Source organism: Eriocheir sinensis, chromosome 32 (genome assembly GCF_024679095.1).
Source record: "Eriocheir sinensis breed Jianghai 21 chromosome 32, ASM2467909v1, whole genome shotgun sequence".
Lineage (NCBI taxonomy): Eukaryota > Metazoa > Arthropoda > Malacostraca > Decapoda > Varunidae > Eriocheir > Eriocheir sinensis.
The window spans coordinates 13,919,861-13,944,255 of record NC_066540.1 but is presented as its reverse complement, the minus strand read 5'-3'; the positions used below and the strand labels follow the sequence as shown (position 1 = coordinate 13,944,255).

The 24,395-nt window shown below is 42.7% G+C and overlaps 1 protein-coding gene and 1 long non-coding RNA gene across 8 annotated transcripts in view; both read right to left on the bottom strand.

Annotated features, from left to right (window-relative positions):
• LOC127006182 (uncharacterized) overlaps positions 1–24,395 on the bottom strand; it is a 64,684-nt gene that overhangs the window by 3,103 nt on the left and 37,186 nt on the right. For 2 of the 7 annotated variants that reach the window (XM_050875735.1, XM_050875739.1), the window contains exons 2-4: positions 4,940–5,106; positions 356–514; positions 129–216 (exon numbers count right to left, since the gene is read on the bottom strand). In XM_050875735.1, the coding sequence (XP_050731692.1) occupies positions 129–216; positions 356–514; positions 4,940–5,106 (414 nt within the window). The other 5 variants (XM_050875743.1, XM_050875744.1, XM_050875740.1 and 2 more) reach the window with 5 other exon arrangements.
• LOC127006185 (uncharacterized) lies at positions 5,116–11,553 on the bottom strand. Its single transcript, XR_007759182.1, has 3 exons — positions 9,869–11,553; positions 9,693–9,824; positions 5,116–9,605 (listed from the first exon to the last, which is right to left on the bottom strand). It is a non-coding gene; the product is annotated as an uncharacterized LOC127006185 (long non-coding RNA).

Genomic DNA, 24,395 nt, shown 5'->3' with positions numbered 1-24,395 from the left:
GACAAAAGCGGCGATGTGTTGTGACTGACTACAAGGATGACGTGTAGCACTCAAAACTTTGCCTATTAGCAAGGCAAGGCCATGGAGTTATGCCAGTGTGCAGCCACGCATCGCTAATAGTGCTGTACCTGAAAATCTAGTTTTTGTCGCGGCATGTCGGTGACCCACAGCTGCCCGTCCCGCTGCCGGAAGCAAAGTCTGAGTGACTCGATCTTGCTGTTGGAAGAAAGTGAAAAGGAGAAAAGTCTCATATGTGGTCACTCTTGAACAGCATAACTACATCCATATAAAGCATAGCATATCCACCAAGGCATTATACAGTACCTGTGTACGTCCAGGCCCCCACTGCACCTACCCGTAGAGGTGGACGAGCGCCTCCTCCATCAGGTCAGGGGTGATGGGCGCCTTGGAGTTGAAGGTGAGGACGGTGTTCTGACAAAAGCCGCTCTCCACAGCCGCCACCATGGCCTGTGTCCTATCGTCCGCGGGGAACCGCCATTTGAGACCCTCGTCTCTGCGGGCAGGAAAAGTCATGATCAAGAATATCACTTACATGTTATTTATTAACCCTAACCTAGCACACGGCAGGAATACATGATGTAAACGAGGCGTCTCTATGAAAGTCCTGCCTACATCACCAAAATGATGATGCCGTTGACCACCACTGCTCCTCAAGACAATTGAACTAATTTCATGTGTCTACCGGCTTCCCAATTAAATAAGTGTCTCTTCCGCCTTACTTTAAGAAATAATCAGAGCCTCCGGATATGGTTATGTGTGTCCAGTGTTTGACTTTATTTATAGTAAGACCATCTGGGATTACCTGTGGGTGATCTTCAATGGAAACGTTTAATTGAGCAAGTGCTAGATAATTTTTCAAAATAACAAAATAACAAGTAATAGCATTCTGAACTTAATGCTCTGCAACGATGATGACAGTTGGTGATCATGAAATCTGGGGAAAATTAGGTAATAGCTATCATACGTGTCACTTAATACGGAAAGCAATTATTTCTCTTTTGGCCACTCGTCTATACTTTCTTGTACAGGAGAAGTGATTAGCGGGCTTTTTTCTCATCCATTTTTGCCCATGAGGTGCTTCCTTTACTGTAAAAAAAGTTTACTAATATGTGTGTGCCCAATTGTAGAACAGAAAACTTTGTGGAAGTGAGACCACATCTGTCAGGATTTATCTGGATGGAGTTCATGGGTAAGTTAGGTTAGAACTGGTCCTGAGGGGCAGGGAGCCTTAATGAGAGAATGAACATAATGGGCGGGGAAGCTGAATTGGGAGTGTGAGGTCACCAGCCAGGTTAAGGGTCAGAAGACTAAGATCAGTGTGACAAAGCGTCTCTTGAAGACCTGTGCACATAATTCATAATCCAGATTAAGTCGGCTCAACAGTTTATTCCAAATAGGCTGGATAGATCGGGAAATGCAGAGTCAAGATGGATGACAAACTCGGGTATACAGAAAACTGGGTTAAAACGCTCAAGGCTGGGCTCACGTTGGTGGCGTACTGCGTGGATCAGTCTCAGGTCCATTACTCCTAAGTCTATATATACCAAGTCAAGTCACTCTGCTTCAAAACTGCGACCGGTACGCGCAGGAGGCGGTTTTGGGGCGGAGCAGCGGGATGACGTCACTTGAAGCTAAAAAAAAAACCCTGCCAGTTCAGGGGTGACTAAAATTGGGGCCGTATGTGCACTCTGGATGTGCATTCTCGCCTCCTTTCACAGCGAGTTCAGGCAAGCCACTGACGAAAAATATGTCTTTTTATTGTGCTATTACGTGACTAATTCCATTGCCAACAAACGGCGGTGTGGGGTGTGAAGGAGGGCATGATGAAGTGATTGATTTAAATTAGTTCGCCTTTCTTCGTTTTCTCTAAATCCCTGTTTCTACATTCTCTAGTTTGGCTCCAAGCAGTGTCACGCATTAACCACGCCTCAGCCGTGTCTCCTCCCACAAACCTGCGTATGACTTGACTTGGTGTATATAGACTTAGCATTACTCTTTATCAGCTACATCAGCGATCTTGTCTACGGTGTGTTTATCAGCTACATCAACGATCTTCGGTGTGATTAACAGCTACATCAATGATCTTGATTACGGTATGTTTATCAGCTACATCAACGATCTTGACTACGGTGTGATTAACAGCTACATCAATGATCTTGACTACGGTGTGTTTATCAGCTACATCAGCGATCGTGACTACGGTGTGATTAACAGCTACATCAATGATCTTGACTACGGTGTGTTTATCAGCTACATCAGCGATCTTGACTACGGTGTGTTTATCAGCTACATCAATGATCTTGACTACGGTGTGTTTATCAGCTACATCAATGATCTTGACTACGGTGTGTTTATCAGCTACATCAATGATCTTGACTACGGTGTGTTTATCAGCTACATCAATGATCTTGACTACGGTGTGTTTATCAGCTACATCAATGATCTTGACTACGGTATGTTTATCAGCTACATCAATGATCTTGACTACGGTGTGTTTATCAGCTACATCAATGATCTTGACTACGGTATGTTTATCAGCTACAACAATGATCTTGACTACGGTGTGCAGGGTCCAGAGAATATACTGGGTCTAATCACGGGGCGACCAAAATTCAAACGGACTGCGCATGCAGTGACGTCACTAGGTGCCGGCAAGGGTCCAAGGGGTCCAAGGGTGTGTTGCCCGGTCAGTCTGCTTTAATGCATATCTTTGTGGAAAAAAAAAATTGTGATAAATATAGGTTTTCCAACATTAATATCTTATAAACATCATCAAATTAGACATAAAAAAGAGGAAATAAATAAGATATAGTATAAGGAGAGGGAGAAATATTCACATAAAAATCATATAAATACATTGACAGTCGTAACAGAGTAGACTCCTATAATTTTGATTTGTCACCGTTTCTAAACATCTCTTTTTGGCATTCATAACGCTGTCGTTACAATTACTATATTCAACAAGCCAATCCTCCATTCCGATACTAGGCAACTCAGTCATCTGGTGTCTGGCAACTACGAGTGAGAGGGGCTGCTACAACTCTGTTATAGTGGACACTATTAACAAAAGGGCATAGAAAAGCAAAGTCAGGGGAAGAAAAGAACAGGAAAACACCTTGGTTCAAGGTGAAATGTATAAGTGTGCACTGTGAAGTGACCAAGTGCATGGTGTGAAGGGTAGAAGTGTTGAGAAGGACATAAGAAGTGCGGGACACACTCGCCCGTACTTGTATGACTCATCGGCAAAGAATCCAGCAAGCTGTCAGGCCTTAATATAATCGAGACGGCAATGGTTCAGGCCGCCCACGGCGTTTACTAATACCTCATTGTGTTGTGGTTGGGTGCAACAATAGCAATCGCTGGATTACTTATATTATTAGTGTGGTAATATGCTGCAAGAGAGAGAGAGAGAGAGGGGGGGGTAAGAGCCATGGCACCTCGTGACGTCACAGCCACACTTGCCCCGCCCCATCGGCTTCAAGGTGCGCCTGAGCAGACCCTTTCTTTCTCTGGACCCTGACGGTATGTTTATCATCTACATCATTGATGTTGACTACGGTCTGTATCAGCTACATCAGCGATCTTGACTACGGTGTGTTTATCAGCTACATCAACGATCTTGACTACGGTGTGTTTATCAGCTACATCAGCGATCTTGACTACGGTGTGTTTATCAGCTACATCAGCGATCTTGACTACGGTGTGTTTATCAGCTACATCAGCGATCTTGACAACTTAGAGCCAGTGACTTCAGCAAATTTACTAATGAAAGAAAATTGGAAGACAGCGAGGAGGCAGGTTTACTGCCAAAAGTCATAGCAACCGGAACACAATAATTATCCATAAATTGTATCTGTCGCAGGTGAGGCCTCACCTAGATGATTCTGTTAAGTTTTGTTGCCCCGATTACATAAAGGATGTAGAGTGTATTGAAAGAGAGAAGAATTACCAAAATGATTCAAAGATTTAGGAACTTACCGTACAGAAAAAGACTCTTTAAAGAAAACTTACTTTCATAACTTGGAAAGACGTATACTTCAGGATTATTCAGATTTTGAATGTGTTAAAGGCTAAATGAAGTAGGTTTTAGGTTCAGGAAAAAAATAGGCAAGAACTGGTCCACGAACAGTGCGGTGGAGGAGTGAAACAAACTGGGCAGATAATTAAAAACTGAAACTGAAAGTTTTATATGGAGGTAAGATATATTATTGGATGGGGAGGGAACTTCGTGAATAGCCCGCTCTCAGGAGTTGCCTTGTTTAGACTATCTGGTATCTTATAATCTCATTAAATCCTCGTGTATCATTGTGGAAGGCACTGTAGGTCCGCTTCCTCAAAAAACAAAACAAAAGATAGATAAAAAAATAAACAACTATAACCGATGCCAAGCAAAGCGGCAGGCAAACGAAGCATCAAGCTGGGCACTGGGCAGTCCCGCCAGTGGTGTCCGCGGCTAGGCTGGTGCCGGTAGGGTCAGCACCTGCCGGGCCCTCGCGTCCAGGAGCGGCACAGCATCGTGTTCCCATAGTAAACAGTGTGTCACTCGATCGTTACCTGTAAGCTGCCATGAGCGTTTAGAAGGGGTCTGGAAGGGGCAGTTCCCCCCTTGGAAATCTGCCATACTCTCGTTTACACTTTCGTTTGCAAGTTTTAACAAAATTAATAGTTATCAAAACCTCAGGAGAACCCCTGGTGGTGCAAATATTGGGAAGCTGTGCGTGCCATTGCCTTGTGGCTCACCAAGGGAGATATGAAACTTGATGTGTTTATGTATAGGACGTAAAACATGCTGGCCCTGCCGCTCTTGAAAATATTCCTGCGGACGCCCCTGTGAGATACTCATATTTCACCGATCTAACACCAAAAATGCCACGATGTGTCGCAGCGGCCCTAGCAACGCTCCAGCACGAGGACTCACCCTGCCGGCCTGCTGGAGGTGGACTTGTCAGAGTCGGCTAATCGTTCCCGCCGATCCACGTTGATGCCGATGGTGGAAGTCCCGGTGGTGGTGGTGGTGATGTTGGCCTTAGTGGAGGCTGCGGCCCACGCCCGCCACGCCCTGGACGCCGCTGAGCGAATCATGGTCTGCATAGGAGAGAACGATAAGAATGAAATCATTGTGCTACAGACTGATCTTTCCCGGCATCTCGGAAAGCCACGACCCACTCCTCGGCGCCGTATGAATTATGTAAGTTATTGCACGGCAGTGTCGGGCCTGTATTATAAAGCCAATTATATGATCTAATAATAGCATTCTTTGAGTGATAAAAGAACATTCTAATTCTTGTAGATATGCAGTTGGTTTTGTACCACATGATTACGCTTACACTTTTATACGTGTGAATGTTTTTTCCCATGTGGAGAGTAACTACAGTGATAGAATATAAGCAGGAATGCATAGAAGAATGGCTAATAAATGTTTATACCACGTTTAATTAAAGTTAATTTAAACAGCAGCTATCAGATCAGTCCAAGAATACAGTAATGATTCTCAAAGAATTAATATATATATATATATATATATATATATATATATATATATATATATATATATATATATATATATATATATATATATATATATATATATATATATAATGATAGCCACGATCACTTCAAATTATCTGCTAAGTATAGCAGAGCTGGCGCGACATTTTTTTCAAAGATTTGCGAGCGCATGGACTTGTATGTTTGCCTGCCGTGCCCTGCCACCTCTCTCTACCTTATATGTGCAACACAGTCCTCTCCCAGCCATCAACATAATCCTGTCTGACCTGCCGTTGTTCTGCACTACGCTGCCAAGGTATGTGAAATTTTCCAAGATGCCAATGTCCTCGCCCCACAGAATATAGTTTCATCTAGTAAGTCTCCAAAGACCTGTACCATGGTCTTGGCCCAGGAGACCTAAAGTCCCACGGGCTACCGCCTCGTCCAGTTCCTCGATGGCCATTGCAAGAACCTACAGTGACTCCGCAAGGATTACTGGATCATCGGCAAAAACCAGGTCAATGACCTTGGTATGGACAACAGATTGTGCACGGTGACTTTGATCTATAACTCCCAATACGCACTCTATACTGCCTAATACCCACTCCGTGCAAGTGTTGAAAAGTGTTGGGGCAAGGACATAGCCCTGCCTTACTCCCGTGTGCACGGGAAAGGAGTTGGACACCCCACACGCACACTTCACAGCACTTTCAGTTCCAGAATACATACAAGTCAGTAGATGCATTGTCGTTGCGGGAATCCCACAGAGTTGCAGGAGCTCCCAGAGTACCTCGCGATGCGCTGAATCAAACGCCTTTTTGAAAAGATCGATTTTTTTTACAGCAAAGGAAACAGCACAAGGGCACAAAAAAAGGAAACAACAGTAAAAAAAAAGAAAATAAGCCCGCTACTCGCTGCTCCTGTAAAGAATCCGAAGAGGTGGCCGAAAGAGCTGTTAATTACGGGAAAAGAGGTGCCCTGATACCTTCCTCTTGAATGAGTTCAAGTCGTAGGTAGGAGGAAATACAGATGAAGGAAGATCGTTCCAGAGATTACCAGCGTGAGGGATGAAAGAGTGAAGATGCTGGTTAACTCGTGCGTAAGGAATTTGGACAGTAAAGGGATGGATGAGCTTGAGTAGAAAGTCGTGTGTGGCGGGGCCGCATGAGGGGGGGGGGGGGGAGGCATGCAGTTAGCAAGTTCAGAAGAGCAGTCTGCGTGAAAATATCGATAGAAGATAGAAAGGGAGGCAACATGGCTGCGGAATTGGAGAGGTAGAAGACTATCAGTAAGAGGAGGAGAGCTGATGAGACGAAGAGCTATATCTATTACTGTGTGGGTGTGTGGGTGTTAGTGGCCCATCTATTACTGTGTGGGTGTGGGTGTTAGTGGCCAATCTGTTACTTTGTTGGTGTGTGTGTTAGTGGCCCATCTATAATAATTACTGGGTCGGTGGGTGTGTTAGTGGCCCATCTATTATTGTGTTGGTGTGTGTGTTAGTGGCCCATCTATTACTGTGTTGATGTGTGGATGTTAGTGGCCCATCTATTACTGTGTGGGTGGGTGTGTTAGTGGCCCATCTATTACTGTGTTGGTGTGTGGGTGTTAGTGGCCCATCTATTACTGTGTTGATGTGTGGATGTTAGTGGCCCATCTATTACTGTGTTGATGTGTGGATGTTAGTGGCCCATCTATTACTGTGTTGGTGTGTGGGTGTTAGTGGCCCATCTATTACTGTGTTGATGTGTGGATGTTAGTGGCCCATCTATTACTGTGTTGGTGTGTGGGTGTTAGTGGCCCATCTATTACTGTGTTGGTGTGTGGGTGTTAGTGGCCCTGTCAGGACCCGGAAAACGAGGAAACAGAGGAGTGAGATATACAACTGTGTAAACATCTGACAGGACAAACACTAACAAAAAGGGTGACATATATAACAGTGTAAGCATCTCAAATACCAAAGAGGGGAAACAACGAGGGTAAAGGAAAACAGATACCCAGAGAGGAAAAGCAGGTATACAACTGTGTAAACATCTGACAGGACAAACACTAACAAAAAGGGTGACATATATATAAGTGTAAGCATCTCAAATACCAAAGAGGGGAAACAACGAGGGTAAAGGAAAACAGATACCCAGACTCAGGTACAGAAAACAGATGCCCAGTGGGCTTGGTCAGAAAGTGTGAACAACCATTGAAAAAGACTCTGACCCGTGACGTCAGTCGTGGCGACATGTTATGAGCCAATAATTTAACAGAAAAATCACTGAGAGAGTGTCTTAAGACTGACTCACGAATAGCAGGAGAAGTAAAACAATACAACATAATGAGCGAGCAGATGGGTGTGACAGGGAGTATTGGCCATTGGTTATGTAAAGAATTAAGGGCGTGTCAAGGATGTAAGTCCGCCTAAAGCAAAGAAAAATGTGGCCTAGAAATCAGTGGTATGGGTAGACCGAGCTTGGTTCTCGCCTCAAGCAGACCTGCTACTCACTCAGCCGAGAATGGCTGTTGTGATCTCAATCGTGAGTAGAAATTCGAGAATCTAAGGGAAACCGACTGTATTGTCCTGGAGATTATAATGTAGGAGATGTGAAGTAGGATTGTGAGTGGGACAGGATTGTGATTATTTGTTTGCGATGTAAAGCAAAGGTAAAACCACTGGGTGTGGTAAAATTGGGTGTTTCCATGACTTGTAGTAGATTATACTATAGGAATGTGTTATTAGGATTTTGTGAAGAGAGTACATAATGATTGTGATGTAAGCAGAGAGACACAAACCACTGCTTGTGGAACGACGAGTGTTATTATTATTGGCAACAACTGAGCACATATTGTAGTATTATGTTTAAGACATGTCGTTTGTCATATGTTGCATCCATTGCTGAATATGCCAGTGTTATGATCGTCTGAGCATAGAATATTGCGTAAGGCAATTACTTTCATTTAATTTTAAATAAATGTATATTTACTTTTTCCCTTGTTTATCCCCGAACACCAGTCTCCAATAACAACTTAAGCCGGATCACGCTACCAGGGATACGAGACGGTGAGATCATTTATGGAGTAATTAATGAGTGATAAAAGAGTTGATTTAATACAAGAAATTAAGGGTCTAAAACTGGTGGCAGCGGTATAGGGATAAATAGGGACATGTGCTTACAGTGCTTTTGTTTAATTTACTCTGACGAGAAAACGCCTCTTATTTTCATTAAGCTTTGCTCGTTTTAAGTGGCGGAAATAATAGTGACGATTTAATTATATAATTAATGGTTCTTCCGGAGGACATGAACTTTGACGATATGGTAATGGAAACTCTGGCCAACCACTGTTGTTCTGTAGTGCAATGGGTAGCACACGCGACTCAACCGAGAATTCATGAGTTCCTTCCCGGGCGGAGTGGAGAGGGATGGGCAGTCTCTCTCCACCCGCGCCGCGATCCATTCATCAGTGAGAGGGTGTCAGGTGACAGGCAGCGGCAGCGTCCCGCCTCCCAGGTTTGTTTGTTTTAGGATTGTTACCCCAGGATGGAGGGGAGCACGGGGCTCTACGCCTCACAGGGTGGTGGTGTGCCGCGGCGGGCATGCAGCCATAGAGTGACTTTATAAAGGCCTAACCCGCGTCCCCCAGGTAGGAAGTGTAGAGTATGATCTAGAAAAAATGTGAAATACTAAGAAAAGTGTGAGGTATGGATAAAAAGTCATGAATAAAAAAAAAAAAATGAAGCATATGGACAATAGTGTGAAGTATTAAGATAAATGTGTGAAGTAAGAGAATCAGAGGAAGAGGAGGCCAGGGTAGTGCCCCCCTCAGTTAACTACTACAAATAACATTAAATAAATAAATGAATAATAAATAAATAAATAAATATGCACACTTGCAGTGGAAAAAACGGAAAATGAGCGAAGAACAAAACAGGGAGTAACCTTTAATATAATAAGATGAAGGCTATAACGAAGAAGGGAGTAACCTTTAATATAATAAGATGAAGGCTATAACGAACAGGGAGTAACCTTTAATATAATAAGATGAAGGCTATAACGAACAGGGAGTAACCTTTAATATAATAAGATGAAGGCTATAACGAACAAGGGAGTAACCTTTAATATAATAAGATGAAGGCTATAACGAACAGGGAGTAACCTTTAATATAATAAGATGAAGGCTATAACGAACAAGGTAGTAACCTTTAATATAATAAGATGAAGGCTATAACGAACAAGGGAGTAACCTTTAATATAATAAGATGAAGGCTATAACGAACAAGGGAGTAACCTTTAATATAATAAGATGAAGGCTATAACGAACAAGGGAGTAACCTTTAATATAATAAGATGAAGGCTATAACGAGCAAGGGAGTAACCGCCTCACATAAATATAAGGAAAAGAAGGCTATAACAAACAAGGGAGTGACCTTAAAAATAATGACAAGAAGGCTATAATTAACATAACTCAAGAGTAACTTTGTTAGGCAGATCGCACTACTCATGATAACACATATGCAAAAGTGGCAGCGCTCCTAGAAACAGGAGCGTGTGTGAGTTTTTAACGGATGAATTTATTAAAGAATTAGGGCTCGCAGTAAATAACTGTGAAGCGAAACCCGTGAATATTGTCTCTGTGCAAAGATACCATATTGAAAATGACGGTAAAAGACAAGTTAATATGGAAGGAAAAAGTAGTTTCCAAGAATTATTGATAACACGCGATGTAGATTTGCAGACTCATATTATGTTGAGTACTGATTTGTAGTGTAGCACGAGATTATTTTGAAAACATTGCAACTAAATGAGGAACAAAAGAACGAAGCTTAAAACTGATAATAGAAGGCGAAACCATACAATTATGCCTGGAAAAATGTCTTATATCTAGAGGTGAAGGATCTTAGCTAAATGTAGATGGAAATGAAGAAGGTCTCACTGAAAATAAGGCCGTACGTTGCCAAGCAGCGGAACCTTTGCAACTGCATGCATCTGTTGCAGGTTACATAACGCTAGTGACGCAACTACAGGCAAGTGAAGCTTTATTTGAGCCTTGTGTTAGTACTCCTCAGGCTAGAGTCTTGTGCTCAGGGATAGTTAAGTTAACCCCTTCATCTGACAATCAAAGATCTTACGTCACTGTGCCGTATTTGAATATTGAAAGTGAGTGTAAAGATAGATGATAATACAACGTTAGGATTTGTGAAGCCTGTCACTCATGAGCTATACGCTGATCTGCCACAAGTATCTAGTGTACAGACCGCTGACACAGCTAAAACAGACTTGAAGCCCGCAGAGCTTGAAGTAAGGAAGAAAAGCCTCTATCAAATTGTTGACGCTAAATTCCCAAGTGAAGAGAGAGAATTAGGTTTTAAAGTCCTTAATAGATAAATATATAACAGTGTTTTCCACAGAACAAGAACCATTAACAGTAACGCCCTATTTTTTAAGCACCATCAAGCAAAACACTGATGAAGTAGTGTACAGGCGTCCATATAACATTCATATCAGTTATCATGACAGAGTAAATGAACAACTTATATCGCTCTAGCTACAGGGTGTGATTCGCCCTTCGCGATCACCCTATAATGCCCCACTTATCACAGTGCCCCAAAAAGATGGAGTACTACGACTTTGTCTGGACTTCCGGGCACTTAATAAAACACTACGGGACGACCGGTACCCACTCCCTAATATAACTACCATACTCAATCAATTGGGAGATAGTAATTTTTTTTTTTTCATGCCTAGACATGAAACAGGGTTACCATCAAATCCCCCTAGATGAAATCAGCAGAGAGAAGACGGCATTTTCTTCTCCAGCAGGACATTGGGAATTTACTTCCCTCCCCTTTGGCCTTAAAACAGCCCCGTCCTGCTTCAAGAAAATAATAAGCACTGTCCATACAGGACTATTAAGCAACAAGGTTCAGGTGTACCTTGATGACATAATTATCCTGGGCGATATATTTTCTAATCACGCAGATAACTTAGAACAAATTCTGGATCGCTTAAAGGAAGCCAAACTGACTCTTAAGATGGAGAAGTGTAACTTTTTTAAGGACAAAGTAGATTACCTGGGCCATGCCATCCGCTCAGAGGGAATAAGACCTCAATCTAGCAAGCTGGAGGCCACCCAAACTGTTCATGATTTACAGTCATTTCTTGGATTGACTAATTATTATCGCAAATTTATTGCAAATTATTCACAAATTGTTGCTCCTTTTCTAAAGATTTACAAAGGGAAGAAAGGTACACTAAAAAATAAATAAAAATAAAATAAAACTCCACTCATGGACGGATGAAACAAAAATTGCGTTCTCAACCCTTAAGGATAGAATGCTTGGTACAGTCACTCTACGCGTCCTACTACAATACTGGTGGAGTATTGCAATAACAGGATAATGATGATAAACTAAGACCTGTATCTTTTTTTGTGAGAAATTGAATACGGCAGAACAGCGGAACAGTATAGTTGAACGAGAGGCTTTAACTGTAATTTATGGGTTACACGTAAACCGCCCATTAATACTGGGTTACCCTGTTGAGATCCACACGGGTCACAGACCTTTAGTCTGGTTGTTACAGGTAGCTAGTCCCAACGGCAGGATAGCTAGATGGCAGACTCTCATGAGTGAGTATGGTTTCACAATCAATCATTTGCCTGGCAAGGAAAATATAGTAGCAGATTTTTTTTATCAAGGATGAAGGCTCAACAGGACACTGAGATTGAATTAGAAGGACACGCGCGATAATGTTTGTGGATGGGGAACAACAAAAACCGTGGAACACGTGGATAATGAGGGGCAAGGTATTGCACTAGTGCAGAAAAAGAAACAGGCGCCGAAAATGAGAAAATTAAATATATGATATGTATGGACCTGAATAGTGAGTGTATTGGCCACACACTTGACTGGAGTATTCAGGAGATTAGTGAGCTGCATGATGAGCAGCCAGCATATAAGTTTGCTAAAAGAAGGAAGCCCCATGAATGAAAATTGAGCAAAGACTCAGAGAAAAAAGGCATAATGTGAGATGCCGCCCCTGTTAGAGGTACAGGTGGAAATTATGTATATTGTGTTGAAGATGGGCATAATGTGAGATGCCGCCCCTGTCAGAGTTACAGGTGGAAATAAATGATGTGTTTTAGTGAGTCCGTACGGAGAAGCCACTAAGGTGGTGATTCTACCCCCCAAGTATTTCCAAGGCGATAACTCTGGCTCATTCGTCGCCACTGCAGGGCACGGAGGAACCAAAGTTACGTTATGTCGGTGTAGAAAGTTCGCTTTCTGGCCTGGAATGAAACGGGATGTAGAAAATTATGTAAGGAAGTGTGTCATGGTAGTCGTTTTAAAAGTGAGTTGGGAACTTGCACCCTGCTCCTTGGCGGCAATATCCAGACGTCACCGCTCCTTTTGGAAGAATACACATGGACCTTGTGGGTCCCATGGGTGTATCGGACAATGGGGTTCGATACGTAATGCCCATAGTTGATGTTTTTAAAGGTATTTGATTATAGTACCCTTACGGAGTAAGGAAGCCCGCGAAATGGCAAGGGCGTTGTACGTGGATGTTGTTTGTGTACACGGTGTTCCTCAGACAGTTGTTACAGATCAAGGTTCAGAGTTCGTTAATTCCGTGATGCAGGAGATAAATTAGAAGCTACCTGTGCGACACGCGAATAACGGCTTACCATACAAATGGAAATGGAATAATAAAGCGCGCAAATTATACTGTTGTTAACATTTTGAGGAGAATGTTCTAGGAAATGTGTCCGTTTGGGATATAATGCTACTTATAGACATCTTGGCCTATAATCCTGCGTATTATCGCACCATAAAGGAGTCCCCATTTTATCGAGAGAGACAGAGAGAGAATTTTTAGAGATCCTCTTGTACCCTACACTATGTTAGAAAAAAATTCAGCAGCCCTGGTATGATATTTACTCCTGTAAAGAGGAAATGGCTGTATTTGCAAGGAACGTTTATGATATTTACTCCTATCAAGAGGAAATGGTTGTAATTGCAAGGAAAGTTTATGATATTTACTCCTATAAAGAGGAAATGGTTGTAATTGCAAGGAAAGTTTATGATATTTACTCCTATCAAGAGGAAATGGTTGTAATTGCAAGGAAAGTTTATGATATTTACTCCTATAAAGAGGAAATGGTTGTAATTGCAAGGAACGTTTATGATATTTACTCCTATAAAGAGGAAATGGTTGTAATTGCAAGGAAAGTTTATGATATTTACTCCTATAAAGAGGAAATGGTTGTAATTGCAAGGAACGTTTATGATATTTACTCCTATAAAGAGGAAATGGTTGTAATTGCAAGGAACGTTTATGATATTTACTCCTATAAAGAGGAAATGGTTGTAATTGCAAGGAAAGTTTATGATATTTACTCCTATAAAGAGGAAATGGTTGTAATTGCAAGGAACGTTTATGATATTTACTCCTATAAAGAGGAAATGACTGCAATTGCAAAGAAAGTTTATGATATTTACTCCTATAAAGAGGAAATGGTTGTAATTGCAAGGAAAGTTTATGATATTTACTCCTATAAAGAGGAAATGGTTGTAATTGCAAGGAAAGTTTATGATATTTACTCCTATAAAGAGGAAATGGTTGTAATTGCAAGGAAAGTTTATGATATTTACTCCTATAAAGAGGAAATGGTTGTAATTGCAAGGAAAGTTTATGATATTGACTCCTATAAAGAGGAAATGGTTGTAATTGCAAGGAAAGTTTATGATATTGACTCCTATAAAGAGGAAATGGCTGTAATTGCAAGGAAAGTTTATGATATTTACTCCTTTAAAGAGGAAATGGTTGTAATTGCAAGGAAAGTTTATGATATTGACTCCTATAAAGAGGAAATGGCTGTAATTGCAAGGAAAGTTTATGATATTTACTCCTATAAAGAGGAAATGGCTGTAATTGCAAGGAAAGTTTATGATATTGACTCCTATAAAGAGGAAATGGTTGTAATTGCAAGGAAAGTTTATGATATTTACTCCTTTAAAGAGGAAATGGCTGTAATTGCAAGGAAAGTTTATGATATTGACTCCTATAAAGAGGAAATGGCTGTAATTGCAAGGAAAGTTTATGATATTTACTCCTATAAAGAGGAAATGGTTGTATTTGCAAGGAACGTTTATGATATTTACTCCTATAAAGAGGAAATGGCTGTAATTGCAAGGAAAGTTTATGATATTTACTCCTATAAAGAGGAAATGGCTGTAATTGCAAGGAAAGTTTATGATATTTACTCCTATAAAGAGGAAATGGTTGTAATTGCAAGGAAAGTTTATGATATTTACTCCTATAAAGAGGAAATGGTTGCAATTGCAAGGAAAGTTTATGATATTGACTCCTATGAAAAGGAAATGGCTGCAATTGCAAAGAAAGTTTATAATAGATGCCAGGTTTACAATAAAGAAAGTAGAGAAGAAATGGAAAAGTATTACCAAGTTACAAAAATCAAAACTATCAACGTTGGCGACAGAGTGTTCCTCAAACATACACCTAAAAGAAAAGAAAAGAAAAAGTTGCAACCTATTTTTGATGGACCCTACAGGGTAATAGAGAAGATCAGTGATATAATGGTATAAATTATAAACCTCAGGACTAGTAAGGTTTCAACGGTCCCCACAGATAGAGTAAAAGTCCTTCATGAAGATTGCATCGACGTGCAGCAATGTCCAACGATTAGGCGAGCATACCCTTTAAATCCAGAGACAGACACTGATCTATTCTTTGCATTGCTCAACCCTAAATCGCTGAGACAAATTCTACCGAAAATAATAACTCGTAGCGGAGAGGTGACTGCTACTCATGACACATTAAATAATGTTCGTTCTACAACAGCAATAAACAGCTGATGCACAGGCCCTACCTTCTCAGGTTACTCCCAAACTTTCAGAGCCACCTCGGCATAGATAAAGCCTTCGCTCTTCGACGGTACAAGAGTTGCCTAATGTAATGTCAAAACTAATACGATAGAGAACAGGAATAATGCATAAGGATGAAAATGCAATAATTGAGCGGAAATATGACGAAATAAACCACAGATTGATTTGACTCTTTCGGTGTACGACTCAATGACACAACAGGAGTCCCCAACACGTGCTGGCCAAAGTTTCACACCAACATACTATCTATATTATAGTCCTCACAGATAGAGACTATAGTACCGTTTAGCCTCACAGAAGATGTTTTAGCTGCATTATATAAAGCACGGATTTTAACTGCTTCGTTACTTGAAATGTTATTCAAATGTCACCTGAGTATCCAGCTGTAGAAGCAAAAAATAAAATACACACTCTTTAATTTTGAAAACGAATTCAGTTTATTGTTGCATCATCTAAAAAAAGTTTTAGGCTATGTGATGACTACTATTCAAAACAAGCTGCATGCTTCTATGAATTATAGAAAAAAAAAAAAAACGGGAAATAATTTTTTTGAGGATCCTTGTCTAATAACCTATTTGGTACCGCGACCCAGGCTCAAGTTGATGCTATTCATGAAAAAATAGAGGACTAGAGTCATTAACTGAGAAAGATTTTATATAGTTAAATGTTTATTATGGAAAACTCAACATCATTAAGTAATATGCATGCCATGCAATCTGCCTTTAACAGGCTATATTCAGCTGTAGATGTATTGAACCAAGTTGTGCGCCATTTTTAGTATAGACTATGGCATTAGGAAGAGAAAAAATCTCCTACAAGAATTGTTATATTTTGACTTAGCATTGAGACACATAAGACCAGGTATACAAGATTTATATTTGAGTCTGCAGGCTCCCCTGCAAACATACATAACTCCAACCATTATGTGAGACAAACAGTTGTTCAGCACATTAAAGGAAGCCTAGGATCGGCCTCCAGGTTTTTTGTGCCTTGCAGTTCTTGATTTTTTAGCTCTATATAGGGATGTAATAACTGTCCTCCAGGACAACGGCTTTGCACGATTCTCGTAATTTCTATTTCACCAAACCTTTGCGAGGAGATCCGATTGACACCTTTGATGTCTTTCGAATCGACTCCCTTCCATTTTCTGTGCAGAATAGCACTTACTTTCTTATGTATAGTGTTGATTCAAGATGTATTGCCTTCAGTGAGAATAGGAAAATATATTTTATGCTTTCTAGTATAAAACACTGTAACAAGAATAACCATATGTTAGTTTGTCCTCCCACAGGCCCCGTCCATGAGGCTAGTAACGCAGCCTCTTGTAAATCGGCTGCTTTCTTGAAACATGAGTCAGTGATCAACCTCTGCCACACAATAGTCTTGAAAACATTTCCCCCTATGTTTTGAAAGGTCCTGGCTACTGGACCTGTTCACTTGCCTCCCCCATCACTCTGACACTCACATGCTCTACCCATCCTGTAAACAGACATACTGTCAGCCTGACGGATAATGGGATATTGATGCTTCGGCAAGGTTCTCTTCGCAGTGCTGAGTCCATCCCCCTACAGGAGCTAACAGCTGGCTTGCAGCCCCTAAATTATGTGGTCGAGCCGGATCAGCCCTTTCAACCCGCAATCCATTGGTGGATTGTCTTCGCCATTGTCGTGATCCTGGTTCTTCTGCTGGTGACGTCTGCCGTGGGGTATTCCTATGTCCTACGCTACGCACGACGCTGCCTAATTCCGGACTCGAACCAACTGCAGACATTGCAAGGCGTATCTTCTCCACCAACACCTGTGAGATCTCAGGGGCGAGATCTTCCGGAAGGGGAAGTATGTCAGGACCCGGAAAACGAGGAAACAGAGGAGTGAGATATACAATTGTGTAAACATCTGACAGGACAAACACTAACAAAAAGGGTGACATATATAACAGTGTAAGCATCTCAAATACCAAAGAGGGGAAACAACGAGGGTAAAGGAAAACAGATACCCAGAGAGGAAAAGCAGGTATACAACTGTGTAAACATCTGACAGGACAAACACTAACAAAAAGGGTGACATATATATAAGTGTAAGCATCTCAAATACCAAAGAGGGGAAACAACGAGGGTAAAGGAAAACAGATACCCAGACTCAGGTACAGAAAACAGATGCCCAGTGGGCTTGGTCAGAAAGTGTGAACAACCATTGAAAAAGACTCTGACCCGTGACGTCAGTCGTGGCGACATGTTATGAGCCAATAATTTAACAGAAAAATCACTGAGGGAGTGTCTTAAGACTGACTCACGAATAGCAGGAGAAGTAAAACAATACAACATAATGAGCGAGCAGATGGGTGTGACAGGAAGTATTGGCCATTGGTTATGTAGAATATTAAGGGCGTGTCAAGGATGTAAGTCCGCCTAAAGCAAAGAAAAATGTGGCCTAGAAATCAGTGGTATGGGTAGACCGAGCTTGGTTCTCGCCTCAAGCAGACCTGCTACTCACTCAGCCGAGAATGGCTGTTGTGATCTCAATCGTGAGTAGAAATTCGAGAATCTAAGGGAAACCGACTGTATTGTCCTGGAGATTATAATGTAGGAGATGTGAAGTAGGATTGTGAGTGGGACAGGATTGTGATTATTTGTTTGCGATGTAAAGCAAAGGTAAAACCACTGGGTGTGGTAAAATTGGGTGTTTCCATGACTTGTAGTAGATTATACTATAGGAATGTGTTATTAGGATTTTGTGAAGAGAGTACATAATGATTGTGATGTAAGCAGAGAGATACAAACCACTGCTTGTGGAACGACGAGTGTTATTATTATTGGCAACAACTGAGCACATATTGTAGTATTATGTTTAAGACATGTCGTTTGTCATATGTTGCATCCATTGCTGAATATGCCAGTGTTATGATCGTCTGAGCATAGAATATTGCGTAAGGCAATTACTTTCATTTAATTTTAAATAAATGTATATTTACTTTTTCCCTTGTTTATCCCCGAACACCAGTCTCCAATAACAACTTAAGCCGGATCACGCTACCAGGGATACGAGACGGTGAGATCATTTATGGAGTAATTAATGAGTGATAAAAGAGTTGATTTAATACAAGAAAAGAAGGGTCTAAAAGCCCATCTATTACTGTGTTGGTGTGTGGGTGTTAGTGGCCCATCTATTACTGTGTGAGTGGGTGTGTTAGTGGCCCATCTATTACTGTGTTGGTGTGTAGGTGTTAGTGGTCCATCTATTACTGTGTGGGTGTGGGTGTTAGTGGTCCATCTATTATTGTGTTGGTGTGTGGGTGTTAGTGGCCCATCTATTACTGTGTGGGTGTGGGTGTTAGTGGCCCATCTATTATTGTGTTGGTGTGTGGGTGTTAGTGGCCCATCTATTACTGTGTGGGTGTGGGTGTTAGTGGCCCATCTATTACTGTGTGGGTGTGGGTGTGTTAGTGGCCCATCTATTACTGTGTGTGGGTGTTAGTGGCCCATCTATTACTGTGTGGTGGGTGTTAGTGGCCCATCTATTACTGTGTGGGTGTGGGTGTTAGTGGCCCATCTATTACTGTGTGGGTGTGGGTGTTAGTGGCCCATCTATTACTGTGTGGGTGTGGGTGTTAGTGGCCCATCTATTACTGTGTGGGTGTGGGTGTTAGTGGCCCATCTATTACTGTGTGGGTGGGTGTGTTAGTGGCCCATCTATTACTGTGTTGATGTGTGGATGTTAGTGGCCCATCTATTATTGTGTTGGTGTGGGTGTTAGTGGCCCATCTATTACTGTGTTGGTGTGTGTGTTAGTGGCCCATCTATTACTGTGTTGGTGTGGGTGTTAGTGGCCCATCTATTACTGTGTGGGTGTGGGTGTTAGTGGCCCATCTATTACTGTGTGGGTGTGGGTGTTAGTGGCCCATCTATTACTGTGTGGGTGTGTGGGTGTGTTAATGACCCATCTATTACTGTGTGGGTGTGGGTGTTAGTGGCCCATCTATTACTGTGTGGGTGTGTGTTAGTGGCCCATCTATTACTGTGTGGGTGTGGGTGTTAGTGGCCCATCTATTACTGTGTGGGTGGGTGTGTTAGTGGCCCATCTATTACTGTGTTGGTGTGGGTGTTAGTGGCCCATCTATTACTGTGTGGGTGTGTGTTAGTGGCCCATCTATTACTGTGTGGGTGTGGGTGTTAGTGGCCCATCTATTACTGTGTGGGTGTGGGTGTTAGTGGCCCATCTATTACTGTGTGGGTGTGGGTGTTAGTGGCCCATCTATTACTGTGTGGGTGTGGGTGTTAGTGGCCCATCTATTACTGTGTTGGTGTGTGTGTGTTAGTGGCCCATCTATTACTGTGTGGGTGTGGGTGTTAGTGGCCCATCTATTACTGTGTGGGTGTGTGTGTTAGTGGCCCATCTATTACTGTGTTGGTGTGTGTGTGTTAGTGGCCCATCTATTACTGTGTGGGTGTGTGTGTTAGTGGCCCATCTATTACTGTGTTGGTGTGTGGGTGTTAGTGGCCCATCTATTACTGTGTGGGTGTGGGTGTTAGTGGCCCATCTATTACTGTGTGGGTGTGGGTGTTAGTGGTCCATCTATTACTGTGTTGATGTGTGGGTGTTAGTGGTCCATCTATTACTGTGTTTGTGTGTATTTTAGTTACGGATAGGTGCTACACTTCCACTCGCGGTAGGTAGACAGGGGCTGGTAAGTGTAGGCCAGTGGGCTTTTTGCGAACCACTTACGTTCTTATGTTCTTACTAAACGCCGCCCGGGGATGCCCGGGGTTAAATTAGTCATATATTGATTGTTCTTATCATCAAGTATATCTTGAAGTTTGATCTTGAAGACGCGAGGCACGAGCCAGCCATCATCAGGGGGCAGGGGCTCAGCTGATTGCTCGTGCCTCCCAATATGCCTGACAGGTTTTTTTTTTCTAAAACAAAAGCGAAACGGTGTGACGTCAGTGCAACCCCTCTATTCTTGACCCATTCCTCCTCCAGGAGCTCATTTTTTATTCACTTGGACGGTTCGTCTAGAGTCCGGTTTCATAGGTGGTCTTCAGGACAGCGTGTGGATAGTTTTAGGCCACTTGGCTTGGGTAGGCGGTGGCTGAATGGATAGCAAGACGGCCCCGCGTTCAGGAGGACGCGAGTTCAATCCCCGCCCGGTGCCACCAAGCTGGGATTTTTCAGCCGCCGCCGAGTGGCTTAAAACTACCCACATACTGTCCAGAAGAACACCTATCAACCCGGATTCTAGATTCTAGGATTAAAGATGAGCTCCGGGAACGCAGCATGAGTCAATGCAAGATGGCGCCACTATAAACACTCGCCTGCGCCAGAACGGGCTGGGCCGACCAACAGGCCCCACCGGGAAGAAGCCTTGGACCGACCATCAGGATCCACCGGGAAGAAGCCTACCGGCGCAATAGGCTACGACGTAAAAAAAAAAAAAAAAAAATCTCAGGTGGTAGCAGCGGATTCGAACCCGCATCGTCTAAAACGCGGCGAGCGCGGCACCGGCACACTAACCACTCAGCCACCGTTTACTGATATTGCCGATAGATACATTAGCTACTTGGAAGGGCCTGCACCACAGCGGCAACGTACCATCGCTATATCCTTCGAGTAGTTGCTGCAGGGCGCTGCGTCCCATTTTATATCACAAGAGTCCACATAAAGACCAGTGACGGGGGCCGCGCTGCAGTGTCCCTGTTACTGGCTGTGAACTCTGTTTTAATATGAACTCGAAGTATCAGTAAAACTTCAGCTCATTGTTTGTGGTATTTTGCCTCAGCCAACGGTTCCCAACACTATACAGACCAGACGTCCCTGGAATCCTGGAGAGCAGTGATCACCCGCACCTCCTCGCCGCCTCTACACTACTACATGTCAACAACAATACTCTAATACGCTTACCTCTCTTCTGGCCACTCATTCTTTTCTCTTTTGAGGAAGCAGCGCTTATCGGGCTTTTTATTATTATGTTACTTGTTGTTAGCTGTAAAAAAAACTGCCCTAGTTATTGAACTTACCCAGATTTTTCTAGCTAGAAGTGATTCAAACCGTAGGTGATGCAGCTGTAAACAACAATGTCTTCCTTCACTGCTGAGGACAAGACGACAATGAAGCAGTTGGTATGGTGGTATTCCACTACTGTTTTTTTGTTTTTGTTTTTTTATCTTGTTGGCAAGGACAACCACTGATAGGCAGCTTGGACTGCCCCAGCCTGGCCGAACTTATCAGCATTCGACTTGTGAGGGCAGGCCTGTGGCCTGGAGACTGTAATGTCTTCCCGCTGTAGCCTATGCGATAACATGGTGCGCTATCACTCAATTGCTTTTGGGTGGGCCCCTCAAGACAGATAGTCCTGGTGGCATGCTCTTGTACCCTGTGTCTCGAGGTATTGTTTTTTTTTTACCCACCTCATGATCCAGGGCCAATGTGATGGAGATGAGTACCTCGGCCACGCTCACCTATAGCGTATGCCCCCGCTCTGTCATGCCTTTACTCGTCCCCGTCTGCAGTAGCACCTAGCGGGAGCTCTTACCTCCTGTTTCTACTTTTTTTTTCTATAACAAAGGAGACAGCTCAAGGGCAACAAAAAGAGCCCGCTACACCCTGCTCCCACAATATACAATAGACAAAAGAGAGATCAATTTCGGGTGGAGAGGTGTCTTGATACACTCCTCTGGAAAGAGGTCAAGTCATAGGCAGGAGGAAGTACAGACAAAGGGAGGCTGTTCCAGAGTTTACCAGTGTAGGGGATGAAAGAGTGAAGATGTTGGTTAACTCTTGCATAAGGGGTTTGGACAGTATAGGGATGAACTAGAGTAGAAAGACGAGTGCAGCGGGGCCGCGGGAGAGCGGGAGGCATGCAGTTAGCAATTTCAGAAGAGCAGTCAGCACAACGATATCGATAGAAGATAGAAAGAGAGGCAACATGGCGGCGGAATTTAAGAGGTAGCAGACTGTCAGTATGAGGAGGGGAATTGATGAGACGAAGAGCCTTTGACTCTGTCCAAGAGAGCTGTGTTAAGTTGAGCCCCCCCCCACATGTGTGATGCATAGTCCATACGAGGGCGGACAAGCCTCTGTATATGGACAGCATCTGTGAGGGGGAGAAGAACTGGCGGAGACGATACAGAACGCCCAACCTCGAGGAAGCTGATTTAGTGAGAGGAGATATGGAGTTTTCGGTTGAGAATTTGAGTTAAGGATAGACCGAGGATGTTTAGTGTATTAGAATGTGACATCTGAGTGTTGTCAAAGAATAAGGGATGGGTGTCTGGAAGGTTGTGTCGTGTTGATAGATGAATAAATTGAGTTTTTGAGGCGTTGAAGAACATCAGGTTTGATCTATCGTGTCCTTGATTGAAGTGATAAGACTTTGCTTGCACGCGTCTCGACACTGACTCACCCACTCACCCGCTCGGAAAACCCGCTCTGATTAACCCCAAGATGTCCCCCTCGAGTTGCTTGCGAGGAGGCTTGTCACACACACACACACACACACACACACACACACACACACACACACACACACACATACACACACATACACACACACACACACACACACACACACACACACACACACACACACACACACACACACACACACACACACACACATACATACATACATACATACACACACACACACACACACACACACACACACACACACACACACACACACACACACATACACACATACATACATACATACATACACACACACACACATGCGCTCTCTCTCTCTCTCTCTCTCTCTCTCTCTCTCTCTCTCTCTCTCTCTCTCTCTCTCTCTCTCTCTCTCTCTCTCTCTCACTTCTCCTTTCTCTCCCTTTCTCACGTTCCCATACTCTCTTTCCCTCCCCTTCCTTTCCTTTCTTTCCCTTTCTCTTCCCTTTTTCTCCTTCCCTTTGTTTCCCTTTTCTCTCCCTTTTTCTCTTCCCTTTTCTCTTTGTTTTTCTTTCGTCTCCTCTGTCTTTCCCTTTTTCTCCTCCTCTTTCTCTTTCCCTTTTTCTTTCTCCCCCTTTTCTCCTTCCCATTATTTTTCTTTTCTCTCCTTTTAATTCTCTACCCCTTTCTCTTCCCTTTTCTCCTTTCCTTTCTCTCCTGCTGTTTCCCTTTGTAGCTTTCTATTTCCATCTCTCCTTCCATTTCCCTCCGTCCCTTTTCTCTTTTTCCTTTTCTCACTTTTCTCTCCCTTTCTCTTTCCCTTTCTCTCGCTTTCTATCCCTTACTTTCTCTTTCCTTTTTCCTTTTCTCTCCTTTTCCCTTTTCTTCTTCCTCGTCTTCCTCTTCCTCTGTCCCTTTCTCTCTTCCTCTTCATTTTCCCCTTTCCTTCCTTTTTTATTTTTCTTCCCCTTTCCATGTCTCTCCTTCCCTTTCTCTGTCTCCTTTTCTCTCCCCCTTTTTTTTTATCTTCCTCTTTCTCTATGTTTCTTCCTCTTTCTCTTCCTCTTTTCCTTTCTCTCTTCTCTTTTTTTTATTTCTCCCTTTCCTTCCCTTTCCATGTCTCTCCTTTCCTTTCTGTTCCCTTCTCTCTTCTCCTTTCGCTTTTCTAATCTCATCCACTTTCTCTTCCCTTTTCTCTGTCCCATTCTCTCCTTTTCTCTCCTTCCCTTTCTCTATTTCATTTCTCTATTTCTCTTCCTCTCTCCTTTTCTCTCTCCCTCCTTATTTTAACCTTTCTTTTGCTTTCCACGTCTTCTTCCTTCTCTCTCTCTCTCTCCCATTTTCTTTCCTTTTCTCTTTCCCATTTCTTTCCTTTTCTCTTCCCCTTTCTCTCTCTCCTCTCCACTTTCCCATTATCTCGTGCAGTGCGTCCCCTTGTCCTTGAGGTATTCCCGACATACTTCATCCATAATCAGGCTTTTTGTGTGAGTGCGTGTGATTTACATCTAATCATGAGTGCTGATTGTCGCCTTCAAACAACCCTGAACGATACACGTGACATCAGGAGACCCAACGACCCCCCTTGCTACGAATCACATCACGACACGAAC